This window comes from Dipodomys spectabilis, unplaced genomic scaffold (genome assembly GCF_019054845.1).
Source record: "Dipodomys spectabilis isolate Male_0828 unplaced genomic scaffold, ASM1905484v1 ptg000713l, whole genome shotgun sequence".
Classification (NCBI taxonomy): domain Eukaryota; kingdom Metazoa; phylum Chordata; class Mammalia; order Rodentia; family Heteromyidae; genus Dipodomys; species Dipodomys spectabilis.
Genome location: NW_024871390.1, coordinates 337,319 through 355,740, shown reverse-complemented (window position 1 = coordinate 355,740; position 18,422 = coordinate 337,319). Strand labels below are relative to the sequence as shown.

General features: G+C 65.6%; 2 protein-coding genes across 2 annotated transcripts; both read right to left on the bottom strand.

The window, feature by feature from the left end:
• Window positions 1–617: 617 nt before the first annotated feature.
• On the bottom strand, window positions 618–8,839 carry Iffo1 (intermediate filament family orphan 1; the record flags this gene model as incomplete). Its single annotated transcript, XM_042672478.1, has 8 exons — window positions 8,262–8,839; window positions 4,179–4,239; window positions 4,001–4,096; window positions 3,111–3,251; window positions 2,588–2,721; window positions 2,001–2,119; window positions 1,418–1,549; window positions 618–779 (listed from the first exon to the last, which is right to left on the bottom strand). Coding segments are annotated over exons 1-8 (1,423 nt in total), but the record flags the coding sequence as incomplete, so codon positions are not given.
• Window positions 8,840–9,158: 319 nt separating this feature from the next.
• Window positions 9,159–17,688, bottom strand: Nop2 (NOP2 nucleolar protein). The gene is made up of 15 exons (XM_042672477.1): window positions 17,615–17,688; window positions 17,408–17,517; window positions 16,974–17,019; window positions 16,758–16,846; window positions 15,572–15,792; window positions 14,283–14,338; window positions 14,048–14,193; window positions 13,762–13,961; window positions 13,449–13,538; window positions 12,894–12,981; window positions 12,568–12,708; window positions 12,013–12,242; window positions 11,539–11,661; window positions 11,222–11,462; window positions 9,159–9,655 (listed from the first exon to the last, which is right to left on the bottom strand). The coding sequence occupies exons 2-15, from the start codon at window positions 17,508–17,510 to the stop codon at window positions 9,159–9,161; spliced, it is 2,271 nt and encodes a 756-aa protein (XP_042528411.1). The 5' UTR covers window positions 17,511–17,517; window positions 17,615–17,688.
• Between the last annotated feature and the right edge of the window lie 734 nt (window positions 17,689–18,422).

The window sequence follows — 18,422 nt, the reverse complement described above, 5'->3', positions numbered from 1 at the left end:
GAAGCCAGCCCGGGCAGGAAGGTCCGTGAGCCACAGAGAACAGCGGGAACAGCGCCGTGGCTCAAGCGGTCGAGCGCCCGCCATGAGCACAGAAAAACGAGGTGAGAATGTGAGGCGCTGAGCTCGGCACAGGGAGAGGAGGAGGAGGAGGAGGAGAGGAAGAGGAGGAAGGGGAGAGGAGGAAGGGGGGAGGAGGAAGGGGGGAGGAGGAGGAGGAGGAGGAGAGGAGGAGGAAGGGGGGAGGGCTGGGCGGTGGCCGGGCACCGTGCTCCCCTCGTGAACCACCACAGACAAAGACAGAAGTGGCGCCGTGGCTCGGGTGGTCGAGCGCCAGCCTGGAGCCAGAGAAGCTCAGGGACAGACAGCGCCCAGGCCCCGAGTTCAAGACCCAGGATGGGGAAGGAGGGAGGAAGAAACGGAGGAAGGGGAGAAGAGGAAAGGAGGGAGGGAGGGAGGGAGGGAGGGAGGAGGGAGGAGGGAGGGAGGAGGGGAGGGAGGGAGGAGGGAGGGAGGGAGGAGGGGAGGGAGGGAGGAGGGAGGGAGGGAGGAGGGAGGGGGGGGAGCTCAGGGGCCGCAGCGCATCTGCGCAGTGGGTGTTTGTGGACTTGAACCCAAACCCGCCTGCTCCCCCAGCGGCGCTGCCTGGACCAGGGGGAGGCCACGGAGGAGGGGGGCATCTCGGTCTGGTGTGGGGGGGGCATCTCGGTCTGGTGGGGGGGGGGCATCTCGGTCTGGTGGGGGGGGCATCTCGGTCTGGTCTGGTGTGGGGGCGCCTCGGTCTGGTGGGGGGGGCATCGGTCTGGTGTGGGGGGGCATCTCGGTCTGGTGGGGGGGGGCATCTCGGTCTGGTCTGGTGTGGGGGCGCCTCGGTCTGGTGGGGGGGGGCATCGGTCTGGTGTGGGGGGGCATCGGTCTGGTGTGGGGGGGGCATCGGTCTGGTGTGGGGGGGGCATCTCGGTCTGGTGGGGGGGGGGCATCTCGGTCTGGTCTGGTGTGGGGGCGCCTCGGTCTGGTGGGGGGGGCATCGGTCTGGTGTGGGGGGGCATCTCGGTCTGGTGGGGGGGGCATCTCAGTCTGGTCTGGTGGGGGGGGCATCGGTCTGGTGTGGGGGGGCATCTCGGTCTGGTGTGGGGGGGCGCATCGGTCTGGTGGGGGGGGCATCTCAGTCTGGTCTGGTGGGGGGGGCATCGGTCTGGTGTGGGGGGGCATCTCGGTCTGGTGGGGGGCATCTCGGTCTGGTGTGGGGGGGGCATCTCGGTCTGGTGTGGGGGGGGGGCATCTCGGTCTGGTGTGGGGGGGCGCCTCGGTCTGGTGGGGGGGGCATCTCAGTCTGGTCTGGTGGGGGGGGCATCGGTCTGGTGTGGGGGGGCATCTCGGTCTGGTGTGGGGGGGCGCATCGGTCTGGTGGGGGGGGCGCCTCGGTCTGGCCCGTGGGAGTTGGGGTGCGGCACCTCGATCTGGTCGATGGTCTCCTGGTACTCCTTCTCGCGGGATTTGAAGAGCGACTCGGTGTCGGTGATCACCTTCTCCAGGCTGTCCTCCTGCGGCTGCGGGACGGCCACGTCAGGGTGGCGGGGGGGGGGGGGGGGGGCGGGAGGGGGCGGGGAGGACGGCGGGGGGGCGGGGGCGGGGCAGGGAGGGCGGGGGGGGGGTGCGGGGTCGGGGGGTCGGGGTCGGGGGTCAGGGCAGGAGGGCGGCCTGTGGGGTGCGGGTCGGGGGGTTCGGGGTCGGGGTCAGCAGGGCGGGCGGTGCGGGTCGGGGTCGGCAGGGCAGGCGGTGCGGGTCGGGGTCGGCAGGGCGGGCGGTGCGGTGCGGTGCGGGTCGGGGGCCCGGGGTCGGGGTCGGCAGGGCGGGCGGTGCGGGTCGGGGGTGGGGGTCGGGGTCGGCAGGGCGGGCGGTGCGGGTCGGGGGTGGGGGTCGGGGTCGGGGTCGGCAGGGCGGGGCGGTGCGGTGCGGTGCGGGTCGGGGGCCCGGGGTCGGGGTCGGGGTCGGGTCACCTCCCCCCTGGGCCTCGGCGGCCGCCATGGCGTATCCCGAGAAGTCGTCCCACAGCAGCAGCGTCTCCTCCGTCTCCTCCCAGCTCAGGCTGTCGCAGTCGTCGTCTGCGTCCAGCTCCCGCCTGGGGGGGCCGGGGTCAGCATGGGCCGGGGTCAGCATGGGCCGGGGTCAGCATGGGCCGGGGTCAGCATGGGGCCGGGGGTCAGCATGGGGCCGGGGTCAGCATGGGCCGGGGTCAGCATGGGGCCCGGGGGTGGCGGGGGCGGGGTTAACATGGGTGGGGTCAGGTCCTCGTGGGGGCGTGGATCACGGCGGGGGTGGGGGGGGGTGGGGGGGGGAGGGACGGGGCCTGGTTGACGGGGCGGGGCCCCGATTGGGCTGGGCTGGTCGGGATATGGGCGGGGGGCCGGCGGGAGGCGTGGTGGGTGGGCGGGGCCGGTGGGGCGGGGCGCTGTGGGTGGGCGGGGCCGGCGGGAGGCGTGGTGGGTGGGCGGGGCCGGTGGGGGCGGGGCGCTGTGGGTGGGCGGGGCCGGCGGGGCGGGGCGCTGTGGGTGGGCGGGGCCTGGCGTGTGGGCGGGGCGGCGCTCACAGCTGGCTGAGCATGCGCTGCATCTCCTCGGCGATGCCCAGCCCCGCGCCGTCCTCCTCCGCCTCGGCCGTGGGCCCCGCGCTCTCAGGTCCAGCGTCCTCCGCCCGCCGCTCCCGCCGCCGCCCCGCCGGCACCTGAGAGGCATCGGGAGCCGCGTCAGGGGGGGCCCGGGGGCCGGGAGGGAGGACGGGGGCCGGGAGGGAGGGGAGGACGGGGCCGGGAGGGAGGGGAGGACGGGGCCGGGATGGAGGGGAGGACGGGGCCGGGAGGGAGGGGAGGACGGGGCCGGGATGGAGGGGAGGACGGGGCCGGGATGGAGGGGAGGACGGGGCCGGGAGGGAGGACGGGGCCGGGATGGAGGGGAGGACGGGGCCGGAGGGAGGACGGGGCCGGGATGGAGGGGAGGACGGGGCCGGGATGGAGGGGAGGACGGGGCCGGGATGGAGGGGAGGACGGGGCCGGGAGGGAGGGGAGGACGGGGGCCGGGAGGGAGGACGGGGCCGGGATGGAGGACGGGGCGCACCTGCAGCATGTGGGTCACGTCGGTGCAGTTGCGCTGCTGCGCCAGGTCGCAGAGCTTGGCAGTGATGTCGATGCGGCGGCAGATGTCCATGTCCACCTTCATGGCCTTCTCCTGGATCTTGGTGTCCAGCTCGCTCAGGTTCTGCGGGGGACACGCAGGCCCGGAGCAGCGGGGGACCGCTCAGCACGCCCCCTCTGACACCTGCGGCCAGTCCCCAGCTCCCGCCTGTCATCCCAGCGACTCAGGAGGCTGAGATCTGAGGATCACAGTTCAAAGATGAGAGTCTCACAGCCCTTCCCTGCCTGGGCTGGCCTTGAACCGCGATCCTCAGGTCTCAGCCTCCTGAGTCGCTGGGATGACAGGCAGGAGCCGCCGGCGCCCAGCGTGCCTGTCTTTTTTTCTGCCATCCTCACAGATGTAGCCACGGCGGCAGAGGGCATGGTGGCGGGTAAACTGAGTCAGCACAGAGGCATTCAGCTCCCGACTCCTGGGTGCTGAACTGGCAGTGACTAATGTCACACACGCCACGGCCCGTCATGCGACGCGGGCCTTTGATTGTGTGTATGTGTGCTGGTACTGGGACTCGAGCGCTCTGACTTAGCCGAAGCTCGACCACTCGAGCCACACCTCTGAAATCAGAGCTTCTAGGACGTTCCTGCCTAGGCTGGCTTCAATAAGGGATGCTCGGATCTCAGCCTCCAGAGTAGCTGGGATTACAGGCGTGAGCCACCACACCCAGCTCACACTCACATCTTCTGTTCTTGCTCTGTCTACTGAACTGAATGGCGTCAGGGGTGCCCGGCCAGGGGAAGGGAGGTGGACGGGGCAGCAGTGGGGCTGCCCCCTGACTGGCCGGGGCTGCAGGAGACCCCCCCGAGAGCGGGACTCACATTACTCATGAGTCCCTTGAAGATCACCAACTCAGCTTTTAACTGCTCCACCTTCATGGCCAGCTCTTCCTGGCACGCGTCGGCCTCCTGGGCTTCCTGGACCGGAGGAGACCCTGGGTTGGTGACCCCCCTCCAAGGGGAAGAGGGGGTGAGGAGGGGAGGGAGGGGGCGTCCTCACCTCCTGCAGCTCGTTCACGCGCTCCTGCAGCTGGACCCGCACCGTGTACTCCTCTTCCCACCTGACACACAGCGGGGGGGGGGGGGGGCACAGGTCCGTGTTCCCTGGGCCCCCCAGCTCCCTGCTCCCCCCCACCCCGTGGCTCCCCAGAGGGAGACTGGCTGTCCACAAGAATGTGGGGGCCAAGCCAGCGCCGGTGGCGCACGCCTGTAATCCCGGCTACTCAGGAGGCTGAGATCGGAGGTTGGAGGTTCAAAGCCGGCCTGGGCAGAAAAGGCCACGAGACTCTGATCTCCAGTGAGCCTGTGAGATGCTGGGAGTGGTGCTGTGGCGCAAGTGGTAGCGCGCCAGCCTTGAGTGAAGAGCTGAGGGACAGCGCCCAGGCCCTGAGTTCAAGCCCCAGGACAGACAGACAGACAGACACACACACACACACACACACACACGTGTGAGGGGCAGCCGCCTGCCTGGAGCCTCTCTGCCATGTGCAGGAACTATTTTTAAGAGCAGCTGCGCCTCTGGCTCCGCGCCCTGCCCTCCCACCCCGGCCTCAGAGCCACCAGCTGTCTGGGGCCCCGTGTCCCCCTCTCTGACCCACACCAGAACACCAGGCCCAGGGGAGGCGGGGGCCCCCGAGACACAAAGACGGTGAAGATGGTGAGGATGATGGTGATGACTTGGGCCATAGCAAGATTTGAACTCGGGGCCTCATGCTGGCTAGTCAGGAGGCTGAGATCTGAGGATCCACATGTGAGGCCAGACTCCTTCCTATTTCCAGGCAAAAGCACCGGGACAGCACCCAGGCCCTGAGTTCAAGCCCCAGGAGTGACACACACACACACACACACACACACACACACACACACACACACGGCCAAAGCAGCCATCAGCGAGGGTGCTGGGATCCCGCAGGACGGTGTCCCCTGCCCATGGAGGAGGCCCTGCCTTGGCCCCCCTCCCGGCCTCTCCCAGTGCCCTGCCCGCTGCTGGTTCTGCTGTGTGTCTCACTCACAGCCGCAATGCAGCTGTCCTAAGAATAGCTGCCACCGTCACCGGCCGCTCCTCCCTGTGGGGCTGGCAGAGACAGCCTGGCCAACACCCCGGGTGCTCGCCCGCAGCGCAGCGCCTGCCTGCAGTCCCCCCCCGCCCCCCCCCCCCCGCTGCTCTGCCACCGAAGGGCGCAGCAGCATGGGGCGACAGATAGATAGACAGGCAGGCTGGCAGACAAGCAGGCAGACAGACAGACAGACAGGCAGACAGGCAGGCAGACAGACAGACAGATAAAATAGGTAGATAGGTAAGTGATAGACAGACAGGCAAGTGGATAGACAGAGAGATGTCCACCCAGACAGACCGACTAACAGATAAACAGACAGACACACAGGAAGACAGGTAGACAGATGGATACAGACAGACAGCTAAGTACATCCATCCATATACGCATATATTTTCCAAAGTCCTGAGCACCAGGAGGTTGAGTTTGCTCATCTGTAGGTGAGCTTGTGTCATGGGGTACTCAATTATGCCCAGAGACCCCCCCCCCAAAACCCTCCCCAGGGGTGGGGGGGCAGCAAGATAGCGGGGTACATCAGGTAAGACAGGAAATCTTTCTCTGGCAGTGAACTCGATGGCTTCAGACGGAAACATACATGAGAAATGCTAATTATGGATGAAGATTAATGAAGTCTTACAGAACGGAAAAGAAAACTCTCAGAATGAATCATCTAGAAGCTCCCTAGGACTTTGCCTGGCTCAGGCAGACGGGTTTTCAAACAAAAAGAGGTTTACCTCCATTCAAATCGGACGCGTGTGTGTGTGTGTGTGTGTACCAGGACTTGAGCTCAGGGCTTGGGTGCTGTCTGGTGGGTGCGTGCGTGCGTGCGTGCGTGCGTGCGTGCGTGCGTGCGTACCAGGACTTGAGCTCAGGGCTTGGGTGCTGTCTGGTGTGTGTGTGTGTGTGTGTGTGCGTGCGTGCGTGCGTGCGTGTGTGTGTGTACCAGGACTTGAGCTCAGGGCTTGGGTGCTGTCTGGTGTGTGTGTGTGTGTGTGTGCGTGTGTGTGTGTGTGTGCGTGCGTGTGTGTGTACCAGGACTTGAGCTCAGGGCTTGGGTGCTGTCTGGTAGGTTTTCCTCCCCACCCCTCGAGCCCCAGCTCCACTTCTTGCTTTTCTTTCATTGGTTTATTAAAGATTAAGTCTCGCAGACCTGGGCTGGGAAGGTGGCTCAGGGGTAGAGCGCTTGCCTCGCTTGCATGAAGCCCTGGGTTCGATTCCTCAGCACCACATACACAGAAAAAGCTGGAAGTGGTGCTGTGGCTCAAGGTAGAATGCTAGCCTTGAACAAAAAGAAAGCTCAGGGACAGCGTCCAGGCCCTGAGTTCACGCCTCAGGATTGACCAACAACAACAACAAAAAAGTCTCACGGACTTTCCTGCCCAGGCTGGCCTTGGATGCTGATCCTCGAATGCCAGCCTCCTGAGTGGCTGGGATGACGAGCGGGAGCCACCCACAGTGGGCTAGAGTGGCTTGTTTTCCAAACGAAGTCACTTTGTACCTGTGCAGGACGGGAGCCATGTCTGTGCACTGGGCAGGTACTAAAGGCGTCCCCCGCAGAGCCACTCAGGCCAGCAAGCAGGGCCCAGTCCTGTCCTGGAAAAGCTCACACTGGAAATGGAGTTTAGTGCTCAGGCTATCCCAATGCCTGGGGGCCGGAAGGTGGGAGGGGCAGTGTGGTTAGGGAGACTGGAAGGAGAGCTGGGGACCTGGGGTGAACACAAGGCCCCCAAACCCCAAGGAATAAATCTCTGTGGCCTTGAACAGCTGCTCCAAGGACAGACGCTCATTCAGTCATAAAATAAAACAAATGAGAAAGCCCCGAAAGAACAGCTGATCTGTAGTTATGGATGAATTCCAGAACTGTCCATGCGCCCTGTGAATGGCCCTAAGTCCCCCAGAGGCAGGCTGGGCTTGAGTGACACCCCGATGATGATGGGCTGGGGACAAATGAGCCCCTCCCCCACCAAGGGCAGCCATGACACAAGCCACGTGCAAGGGACCACAAGGGACCAGCTTGAGGTAAAACTCAAGCCCAGGAGCCTGCGATCAGGGGCCCGGGATCTAGCAGGTTGCTGACCCCAGACCCAACAAGAATGTTCTAGAACATCCAGTCACTCCTCACCCTCCAATGAAAGGCCACAGTAAGCCGAGGGTCGGTGGCTCCCGCCTGTCACCCCAGCTACTCAGGAGGCTGAGATCTGAGGATCGAAGTTCAAAGCCAGCTCAGGCAGGGAAGTCCCTGAGACTCTGATCTCCAGTGAACCAGCAAAAAGCCAGACGTGGAACTGTGGTTCAAGGGGTAGAGCACCAGCCTGGAGTGACTGGCCTTGAGTTCAAACCCCAAAACCAACACAAAAAAAGTAGGGGGGGACACAGTAGCTGAGAGGAGAGCCCCCCCAAACCAAAGCCATGGTGACTGTGCACCCCCCTCTCCCCCCCCCCATGAGGCCCCGGCCCTGCCCTGTAGTTATGGATAGGGTTGCCAGCACCTAGGCCCTTCTCCCCGCCCCTCTACCCCTCCAGAGACCAGATGCCCACTGTGCCCGCCCACGATCACTACCAAGAAAGGCCCAGAGGTCCTGGAATTCATTCATTCCCTCACTCATCCATTCATTCGAGCTGGCCCTAGAGACTGAACTCAGAGCCTGGGCGCTGTCTCTGAGCTCTTTTTCACTCCAGGCTGGCGATCGACCACTTGAGCCACAGCTCCATGTCCAGCTGTTTGCCGGCTCACGGGAGAGAAGAGGCTCTCAGACTTTCCTGAGAAAGTTCATCCAAGCACCTCGGTTTTAGGGTGCAGCCCCGGCCCTCCCCGGCCCCTTCCCCAAAACCTGGGCCTCGGGCTCTGGGGTCGTGTGTGGAGCTGAGATGCTAAGCTCGCCCCAAGGAGGGAGCGATCGGGGGCGCCAGGCACCCCCGAACCCCGGGCCGGCTGGAGGCAGGACGGCAGGGAGCGGCCCGGAGATCCGCGGGGGCCCCCCGAGGCCCCCGATCCCGCGGGGGCCCCCCGAGGTCCCCCCGTCCCCTACCTGCGCTTGTACTCGTCGCGCTCGCGCTTCACCTTGGCCAGCACGTTGTAGAGCGCGCGGATCTCGGGGGTGATGGTGTCGATCTGCACGCCCACCCCGTCGGGGTGCTCCCACGCCAGCCCGGGGCCCTGCACCAGCGCGGGCTCCAGGCCCGGGCCGAGGCGGCGGGGCTGCGAGAAGGACCAGATGGTGCCGGGCAGCAGGCGCGGCGGGGCCGGGGCCGGGGCCGGGGCCGGGGCCGGGGCGGCGGGCGGCCCCGCCTGCACCGCCTGGTCGCGCCGGCCGCCCCGCCGCGCGGGCCCGGCCTGCAGCGCCTGCTGCAGCCGCTTCTCCAGCAGCCGGTTGCGCCGCTCCAGCTCGTGCACCTTGGCCAGGAAGCAGCGGAAGCGCAGGTTCAGCGTCTTGAGCACGTTGATGTTGGAGCCCAGGTCGTTGCGCAGCGCCATGGCGGCGGGGGGCGCCGGGCCGGGGCCCGCGGCGGCGGCGGGCAGCTCGGCGGCGCCCGGCTCCCCCGGCGGCCCCGGCAGGCCGCGCTCGGGCGGCAGGAGGAAGAGGTTGGGCCCGAGTAGCGGATTCATGGCTGCGGCGCCTACTGCCGGGAGCCCGAGCGCCGGGCCGGCCGCGGGGAGAGGCTCAGCCAATGGGACGCGCGCGCCGCCCGCGCGGCCAATCAGGAGGGCCCGGCCGGGTGCAGAGGGCAGGGGGCGGGCGGAGCCGGCCAATCAGAAGGCGCGGCCGGAGTCCGAGCGGCCGGCCGGGACGGGGACGCGTCGCCCCCCCCCCCCCCCCCCGGTCCCCCAAAAACAACACAGAGGCGCGGGCGGGGGGCGGAGAGTGTATTGAGCGGATGGAGCGTCCGGGGCGGGCGCCGGGGCCTCACGGAGGGGCGGTCCCCGGTCACGGCCGCCCGCGGGGGCCGCCGGGCCCCGGCTTCCTCCTCTTGGCGGGCGGAGGCCGGCTGGCACCGGGCGAGGGCGCGGCGGGACGCGGCCGGGCTTTGGGGACGCCGTTGGCCCTGTGCTGCTCGTTCCCGGCCGCCCCGGCCTTGCCCGGGGGGCGGTGGCGGCCCCGGGGTCTGGGGGGGGCCCGGGATCCGGGGCCCGGCGGCCGGGCGTCCGCGGGGGACCCCTGTTTCTTGGCGGCCGGCAACCGCGGCCTCCCGGTCACCCCGGGCCCCGGGGCTGATCGGGCCCGGCCAGCGGGCGGGCTGCAGTCCTGCAGGCCGGAGGCAGCGGGGGGCGGCCCGGCGCCCGCCCCGGCGGGGGCGCCGTTGGGCTTCTTGGGGCGCCGCGCCCGCTGGGCCTTGGCGGCCGCCCTGGGTTCCTTGGCGGGCGGGCTGCGGCTCTGGGGCGCGGGGTGGTCCGGCTCTGCAGGGGGGTCGGCCGCACGAGTCCCTGGGGGCAACACACAGCACTGGTGACTCCAGGGCTGCCCGGGCGGCGGGGGCCTCCATCCGCACCCCTTGGGGCCCAGCGTCCGTGGAGGACGGGGGGGGGGGGGGGGGGGGGGGTGGGGTACGGCACCCCGAGGAGCAGGTGGAGCCCAGGGCCCGGGGCCCAGCCTCAGGCACTGGGCTTCATGTTATTTTTTTGGAGGGGGGGGAGCTGGTTGTGGGGCCTGAACCCAAGGCCTGGGCGCTCTACCACTTGAGCCACGGCGCCACTTCGGGTTTTCTGGTGGTTTATGGGAGCTCAGTCTCCCGGTCTTTCCTGCCTGGGCTGGCTTTGAACCTCGATCCTCAGATCTCAGCCTCCTGAGTAGCTGGGATGGCAGGCGGGAGCCACCGGCTGTTTCGTCAAGCCGGAGGTCATTCTTTCTCGCTGTGAGCTGTCATGCAACCCATGAAAACGAGGATTCCCCCTCCTCCCCCCCCAACAGGACAATGGAGATCGCCAAGTTTTTATAACATTCAGATGCCGGCTTTGTAAGGGGCACTGATTGAAAACAAAAACAAAAAGCAGCGCCAGGGGCGTGGCCCAGCGGGTAGGCACCTCCCTAGCAGGCACAGTCTTTGGGGTCCATTCCTCCTCCGCGCCCCCAAATCAAATTTAGAGCAGATCCCCACTCTGCGTGGATTCTTTATGGGCAGGCCGAAGTCACAGGCCGGTGCTGCAGAGAACCCCACCCTCCCCTGGAGATCCCCGCCCGCCTCAGGATGGTAGAGGGCGCGATCCTCCATTAATGTGATGGACTCAAAACTGCTGACCGTTCTGTGAGGCCAGCGCGAGCCCAGCCCAGCCCAGCCCGGCAATGCCAGAGCAGCAGGGAATATTATGTTACCAGTAAGTGGATCCAGGGCCAAGAAGCCAGAGAAACCACAGCCGGCCGCGGACAGGCACTTAGTGCTCAACAGGGCCACGTGCAAGGGAGGGGCTCTCCCATCTGTGTGCGCCCCAACCTGCACAGAGGGGCTGGGGAGTGGATAACCAGGGTCTCCCGGTGAAGCAAAGAGGAAGATCAAGCACCTACACCCGCTGCTGTCCTGCAGTTACACCACCAGCAGCTCACGCCTGTAATCCCGGCTACTGCGGAGGCTGAGATCAGAGGACTGCAGTTCAGTGGCAGCCCATGAAAAAACTGATGTTTCTCTCCAATTCACTATCAAAAAGCTAAAAAGTGCAAGTGTGGTTCAAGTGGTATAGCATCACAACTGAGCAGAGAAACTGAAGGACAGTTAGGACGGAAGCACTGAGTTCAAGCCCTGGCATTAAGAAGCAAGTAGGGGGAGGGGAGCTGGAAGTGTGGCTTAGAAGGTAGAGCGCTCGCCTCGTATGCAATGAAGCCCTGGGTTCGAATCCCCAGTACCACATACACTGAGAAAGCCAGAAGTGGCGCTGCGGCTCAAGTGGTAGAGCGCCAGCCTCGAGCAAAAGCAGCTCAGGGACGGCGCCAGGCGCTGAGTTCAAGCCCAGGCCTGGCAAAAGAGACGAAGGGGGGGTGGACCCGGGCGGATCACCCACCTGCCAGGGCCGGGGCCGGGGCCTGGGGGACGGCGTTGGAGAACTTCTTGAGCTTGGCGATGAAGAAGCCGTCCATGTTGTGCGCATGCGGGTAGAAGCGGCGGGCGGCGCGCAGGCTCGGGTGGAAGCGGCGCTCGCGGAAGCGCGTGAAGCCCTCCTGGCCGAAGTCCAGGCCGGTGGGCACCAGGCGCACGTTCCGCTTCTTGAGGGCGTAGTCCACCACCCACTCGTTCTCCTCCACCTGGGGTGCGGGGGGCGCGGGGGGGTGAGGGGGGCTCCCGGGCCGCCGCCCGCCCGCGCCCCGGGCCGCAGCTCACCATGATGGAGCAGGTGCAGTAGACCAGGTAGCCGCCCGTCTTGGAGGCGGCGTTGACGGAGTCGATGGCGCTCAGGAGCAGCTCCTTCTGCAGGTGGGCGCAGCGCAGGATGTCCTTCTCGTCCTGCACGGCAGGGAGGGGGCGGGTGAGCGGGTGCCCCCCCGCGCATGCCCAGTGTCCGTGCGGCGGTCCAGCACCCCAGCGCATGCCCAGTGCCCGCCCGGCATGCCAGCAGCCCAGTGAATGCCCAGTGCGCGCCCAGCACCCTGGCGCATGCCCAATGCCGGCCACGCGTCCCGGCGCATGCCCAGTGTCGGCCCGGCGCATGCCCAGTGCCCGCCCGGCGTCCCGGCGCATGCCCAGTGCCCGCCCGGTGCCCCGGCGCATGCCCAGTGCCGGCCCCGCGTCCCCGCGCATGCCCAGTGCCCGCCCGGCGTCCCGGCGCATGCCCAGTGCCCAGGCGGCGCCGCCCACCTTGTTGGTCTTCACGGCGGGGTCCTTGGAGATGACGCCCGTGCCGCTGCAGGGCGCGTCCAGCAGCACGCGGTCGAAGCCCCCCACCACCTTGGGGAACTGGCGCCCGTCGTAGTGGCTGACGATGGCGTTGGTGACCCCCAGGCGGTGCAGGTTCCCCACCACGCTCTTGAGGCGCTCGGCGTTGGCGTCGTTGGCGAGGATGACGCCCGTGTTCTTCATCAGCTGGGCTGGGGGGGAGAGGGAGGGAGGGGATGGGCGGCCCGGCCCCCGCCTCCACCCCGCCCCCCCCATCTCCCCCCTCCCCGGCCCGCCCCCCATCTCCCCCCTCCCCCCCCATCTCCCCCCTCGCCGGCCCGGCCCCATCTCCCCCCTCCCCGCCCCCATGCCACCCCGCCCCCATCTCCCCCATCTCCCCCCTCCCCGCCCCCATGCCACCCCGCCCCCATCTCCCCCCTCCCCGGCCCGGCCCCCCGGCCGCCATCCTCCCGCCCGCCCCAGCCCCTCTCAGCAGCGGCGGCAGCTGCGGCGGGCGCAGGGCCGCCCCGCACTCACCCATGTAGCTGGTCTTGCCCCCGGGGGCGCAGCACATGTCGAGGACCCGCTCGTGCTCCTGGGGCGCCAGCGCCATGACGGGGAGCAGGCTGGAGGCGCCCTGCAGCATGTAGTGCCCGGCCAGGTACTCGGGGGTGGCGCCTGCGGTGAAGGACGGCGGTGACGCAAGGCCCTGGGCGGGGCCTGGGAGTGGGCGGGGCCACCGCGGGGGGGCGGGGCCTGGGCGGGGGCCGCCGCAGGGCGGGACCTGGGCGAGGCAGGAGCGGGGCCTGGGAGTGGGCGGGGCCTGGGCGGGCGGGGCCTGGGCGGGGCGGGGCGCCTCTCACCGATGGGCACCGAGGAGTCGTACACCACCAGGCCGGTCTTGGACCACTTGCCCAGGGGGTCCAGGTTGACGCCGCGATTGATGAGAGCCTGAAAGTGAGGAGGACGGATGGGAGAAAACCTCGGGAGCTGCTCTGCCTAGCAGACACCCGAGGCCCAGCGCAGTGGCTCCTGCCTGTAATCCCAGCCGAGACTGGAGGATGGCAGGTGGAAGGCAGTCTGGAGAGGGTAAGGCTGTGAAGCTCTGATCGCCAATGAATGGGCAAAAAAACATCCCAGAAATGGAGCTGGGGCTCAGCTTTGCTTAAACAGATGAAAGTTCAGCAGCCAGGCCCAGAGTTCAAATCCTAGTATCCTCACAGATGGAGAGGAACTGACATGACGTCCCAGATGTGGGGGTTAGAGGTCACAGTCCCTGGCCCCTTGGTGCCCATGGCTCTCAGCACCCAGATCCAGGTTTGCAGGTGTAGGAGGCGCGGGGTGGGGGCGGAGGATGGGGTGCGGGGTGATCGTGGGTGTGCAGCAGCAATACCCCCCACCCTGGAACGAGACCTCACCTGTGCCAGGTCTCGGCGCCGGGTCTTCAGGGTGTTGGTACGGAGGGTGATGGGCCGAGGCACCTCATTGGCTTCTAAGAACTCGATCAGCTGCATCAGAGACGAGAGGGCGGGGCCTCAGCACGCGTGGGGGGGGGGTTGCCCAGGAGGCTGAGATCTGAGGATCACAGTTCAAAGCCAGCCCCGGCAGGCAAAGTCTTTGGAGTGGCTCAAAGGTAGAGCGCCAGCTGAGCTGCAAAAGCTCAGGGACAGCGCGGCCAGGCCCTGAGTTCCAATCCAGGACAACAAAAGTGAGGGGTGGGAGGGGATGCACCTCGGACAGGGGAAAGAGTTCCACGAGCTTGCGAAGCAGGAAGTCCCCGTAGGAGTAGTAGGTGGCCAGGTCCTTCTGTAGGCGGCTCAGATACTCGGCGCGGGAGCGGCCTTCTTCCCGCTGTGCCCCGAAATCACGCAGCACCCCCACGAGGTCCTGGATCCGCTTGTGCACGCGCTGCAGGTCGGGGGCCTGGGCATGTGGGTGCAGTCAAGGGGCTGTCCACGCACCGTGAGGCCCTGGGGCCGGGTGGTCCCCCCCCTCCCTACCCCACGGAGAAGGATATCCTGCTCCGTGTCGCCAGCAGGGGGCAGCACGAAGGGCTCGTCCTGGTCCACGTTGATCTGCAGGTCCCCCTCGGCCTCTCCGGGTTCGCGGGGCTCCGGGGATGGCGCCTCCTCTTCCTCAGAGTCCTCCTCGCTCCACTGGCCTCTGAAGCAGGTCCGGGACGGCGAGTCACACACCAGAACACACTCACGCTCACACACGCAACCCGGCCTCCGCCGCAGCCCCTCGCTCACCCCGCCGCGGCCTCCAGCGCCTTCTGCCTCCGGGCTGCTCGCTCAATGGGCAACAACTGAAAAGAGAGGGGGGCTGGGAAGTCCACCCTCTGACCCCTGACCCACTGACCCCTGCCCTGCCAACGCAGGTGTGCATCCTCCACGGAGGCCGGGCCTGTCACCCCAGCGACTCAGGAGGCTGAGATCTGAGGATCACAGTTCAAGGCCAGCCCAGGCAGGAAAGTCTGTGAGACTCTGATCTCCAATGAACCATCCAAAACCCCAAGTGGGGGTGTGGCTCAAGTGTGCAGCGCCAGGTTCACTGACAAAACACAGGCACAGCGCCCAGGCTCTGGGTGCGAGCCCCACTACCACCCCCGACCGCAACCCCCCAGCTCCCAAAAAAGGAGAGATGGTAACCAATGAAACCAACAAGCCTTCATACAAGGGCTGTGGGCTGGGGCTAGAGCACCAGCACCCCATGCTCAAGGCCCTGGGTTCGAATCCATCTCACACACAAGCATGCACGCGCACACACATCACTGCGGAAACTACATGATGATTAAAAAATCATATGCAAGCTGTCCACTTCCCATCACAGCCTCCAAAGTTCTAGGATTACAGATACGCATCACCTGGGGTGTGTGTGTGTGTGTGTGTGTGTGCGCGCGCGCGCGCGCATGCGTGCTGGTACTGGGTGAGACTCAGGACCTAATCCCTGTCCCTTAATTTTTCCCTTCACGGCCAGCACCCTATCACTTGAGGCATGCCTCTACTTCTTTTTTTTAACCAGTCCTGGAGCTTGAACTCAGGGCCTGGGCGCTGTCCCTGAACTTTTTGCTCAAGGCGAGTACTCTACTTCTTGAGCCACAGCGCCACTTATGGTTTTTGGGTTGTTTATTGGAGATCAGAGTCTCACGGACTTTTCCTGCCCGGGCTGGCTTTGAACCGCCATCCTCAGATCTCAGCCTCCTGAGTCGCTGGGACGACAGGCGGGAGCCACCAGCGCCCGGCCCGACGCCCATTCTCATTTATTTAAACACACTACCCTGTAGCCCTTTCAAGTTTATGCTCAGAGAAGATTCAAGGCCAGAAAGAGCCAGTGGTGGCTTTCTACTGCCACATAATGTCAGTCCCAGGAGAGGCTCAGCCATCAGGCGAGAAACTCGAAGGCAAGCCAGGTGTGGTGTGCACGCCTGTAATCCAGGCTACGGGGAGCTGAGCCCCGAGGCCCACCAGCTGTCATCTGAGCTGCCCAGGGAGAGGAGAAACATTCCAAAGATCCGGGAGTATCTAGAAGTGAATCTGACCTTGTCATCCTCGTCCTCGGAGTGTGAGTCGGCGCCGTAGTCATCCACCATGTCAGCATCACTGTCTTCCGAGCCCCACAGGTCATCCTGCTTCACCTCAGTATCCTCCTCCTCCTCCTCTTCATCCTCCTCGCTGCTGTGTGCAGGTGCCGGGCGCTTCCTGCCCCGAGCAGTGCTCAACAAGGCCTGGGCTCCCTTCTGACTGGAGAGCCCAACAGCTCCTGCAAATGCCCCATGTGATGCTGCTACTTGGGTCACAGCGCCCTTTCTGCCCTTTTTTTTTTTGGTTGGTCTTGAACTCTGGGCCTAGGCACTGTCCCTCAGCTCTTCAGCTCAAGGCTGGCGCTCTACCACTTGAGCCACAGCGCCACTTCCAGTTTTCTGGTGGTTCATGGGAGATCAGAGTCTCACAGGCAGGAAAGCCCGGGCTGGTTTTGACCCATGATCCTCAGATGTCAGCCTCCTGAGTAGCTGGGATGACAGGTGTGAGCACTGGCACTGGGCCTTTTCTGGCTTTTTGCTGCCTCACTGGAGATAAAAGTCTCAAAAGCTGGGCACTGATGGTTCACATCTGTCATCCCAGATACTCAAGCAGTTCAAAGCCAGCCCAGGCAAGAAAGTCCACGAAGCTCTGATCTCCAGTGAACCACCAAAAAAAAAAAAAAAGCCAGAAGTGGAGCTGTGGCTCAGGTGGCAGAGCACTAGCCTAAAAGTTCAGGGACAGGGGCTGGGAAGGTGGCTCAGTGGCAGAGCGCTTGCCTTGCATGCCTGAGGCCCTGGGTTCGATTCCTCAGCACCACATAAACAAAAAGAAAAAAGCCGGAAGTGGCGCTGTGGCTCAAGTGGTAGAGCACTAGCCTAAGAACACAAAAGTTCAGGGACAGCGTCCAGGCCTTGAATCCAAGCCCCAAAACAGGAACTGAGTCTCAGAAACTTCTGCTCTGGCTGGCTTTGAACCTTGATCCTTGCGTCTCAGCCTCGTGAATAGCTAGGACTACAGGCATGAACACCAAGGCCCGACCTTCTACTCCCTTGAATTACACCTCAATCTTCAGATCTCAGCCTCCCGAGTAGCTAAGGCACCACTACTGGGCTCGGGCTCTCCCCTTTATTCCAGAAATCCCCACCACCACCACCAGGATTGAGAACACTGGACAGGTAAGCTCCTGGACCGGGGTTCACTGACCTTTTGGTAGCTGTCCAGGTAAGGCTTTGGCCCCAGGAGACCTGTTTGTCTTAGGGATCTCCACAGATTCCAGCCTCCTCTTGGCTGCCCTGTGAAGTACAGGAAACGTGGACACGTCTGGAGTGCACAGCTGATCACTCACCATCAGCGCGCTCCACCCACCCAAGCGGCAAAACGCACATCCTAACCACGGCACGCCCGGAGATCCGCACTCACCTCTTCCGAGCCCGACTGGACAGTCTCTTGGAACTTTCATCATCAGCTGATTAGCAAAAAAAAAAAGGAAAAATAAGTTTGAGAGAAATAAGAGTAATGGATTTGTGTAATAGTTGGATTTGTACAACTCAAAGGAGTAGAAGGCCAGGCCCGGTCCTCCCGCCTGTAATCCTCGCTACGCAGGAGGCTGAGGTTGCGAGGATCGAGGTTCAAGGCCAGCCCGGGCAGACAAACTCCAGAGGCTGGTTAGGAAGGTAGACGATGGTGGGGGGCGAGGAGCCCTGGAAGGGCTCTGGGGGTGAGTGTGAGGATGATCAGCCCCGAGGCCCGAGGCCGCGGAGCCGGGCGCAGGCCTGCAGCCCCGGCTAACCCGGCTGGAGGCCGGCCGGGGCCCCGGGTCCGGATCCGGGGCGCGCGCGGGGCCCCGGGCTCACCTGCCGGCAGGAAGCGCAGCAGCTCGGTCTCGGCGCCCTTCTGCTTCCGCGCCTTGCGGCCGGGCCCGCGCTTCTCCCTCGTGGGGTCCAGCTTGCGCCCCATGGCGGCCCTGGCCGGGGGAGAAGGCGCGCGCCGGGGCGGGCTGCAGGCGGGACGCGAACCCGCGGCCGCCCCGCCGCCCGCCGGCCCCCGGGACCCGCGCTCACCCTCCGCCGGCTCGAACCCCGGCCCTCGCCGTCACCGGACGCCCCACGTGGAGACAGGGAACACGCCAACGTCGCGCGGGGCGGAAGCACGACGCGCGAGCGCCGGCGGAAGCGCGCGTCCAGGCCCCGCCCCTTCCGGCCACGACCGAGCGCTTCGTCCCGCCCAGGCCGGGGAGTGCGCAGGCGCGAGAGATCCCGGCGCCCCGCCCACCAGGAGGCCCCGCCCCTCCCTGTACCAGCCCGGCCCTCCGTGGCCCCGCCCCCTCCCCGAGCTGGCCCCGCCCTCCCGAGGCTGGGTTTTGTACCAGGGTCAGAACGTCCGTCCTCTGGAAGGCAGCCCCTCCTGAACCCCTTTACCCCCTACCCACCCTGGGGTCCCCGACCTTGCCTCACCGCTCCCCTTCACCCGCTCACCAGCCTCCAGGGCTTGGGCCTGGAGCTCTAGACACTGGATTCCAGCAAAAAAAGACCACCAAAAACAAACGTTCCAAGAACTTTCCTGGCACCTTTGTGTCTCTCGCCTGTCATCCAGGCCACGCAGGAGGCTGGGCCCTGAGGACCGAGGTTGGAAGCCAGCCTGGGCAGAAAAGTCCATGAGTCACATCTCCGGCAAAAAGCAGGAAGTGGAGCTGTGGCTCAAGTGGTAGAACACCAGCCTTAAGAAAAAGCCAAGCAGGGGCTGGGAAGGTGGCTCAGTGGTAGAGCGCTTGTCTTGAGCTGAAGAGCTGAGGGACAGTGCCCAGGCCCAGAGTTCAGGCCCCACGCCCGGACCCAAAAACAAAAACAAAAAAAAAAAGAAAAAAAGCCA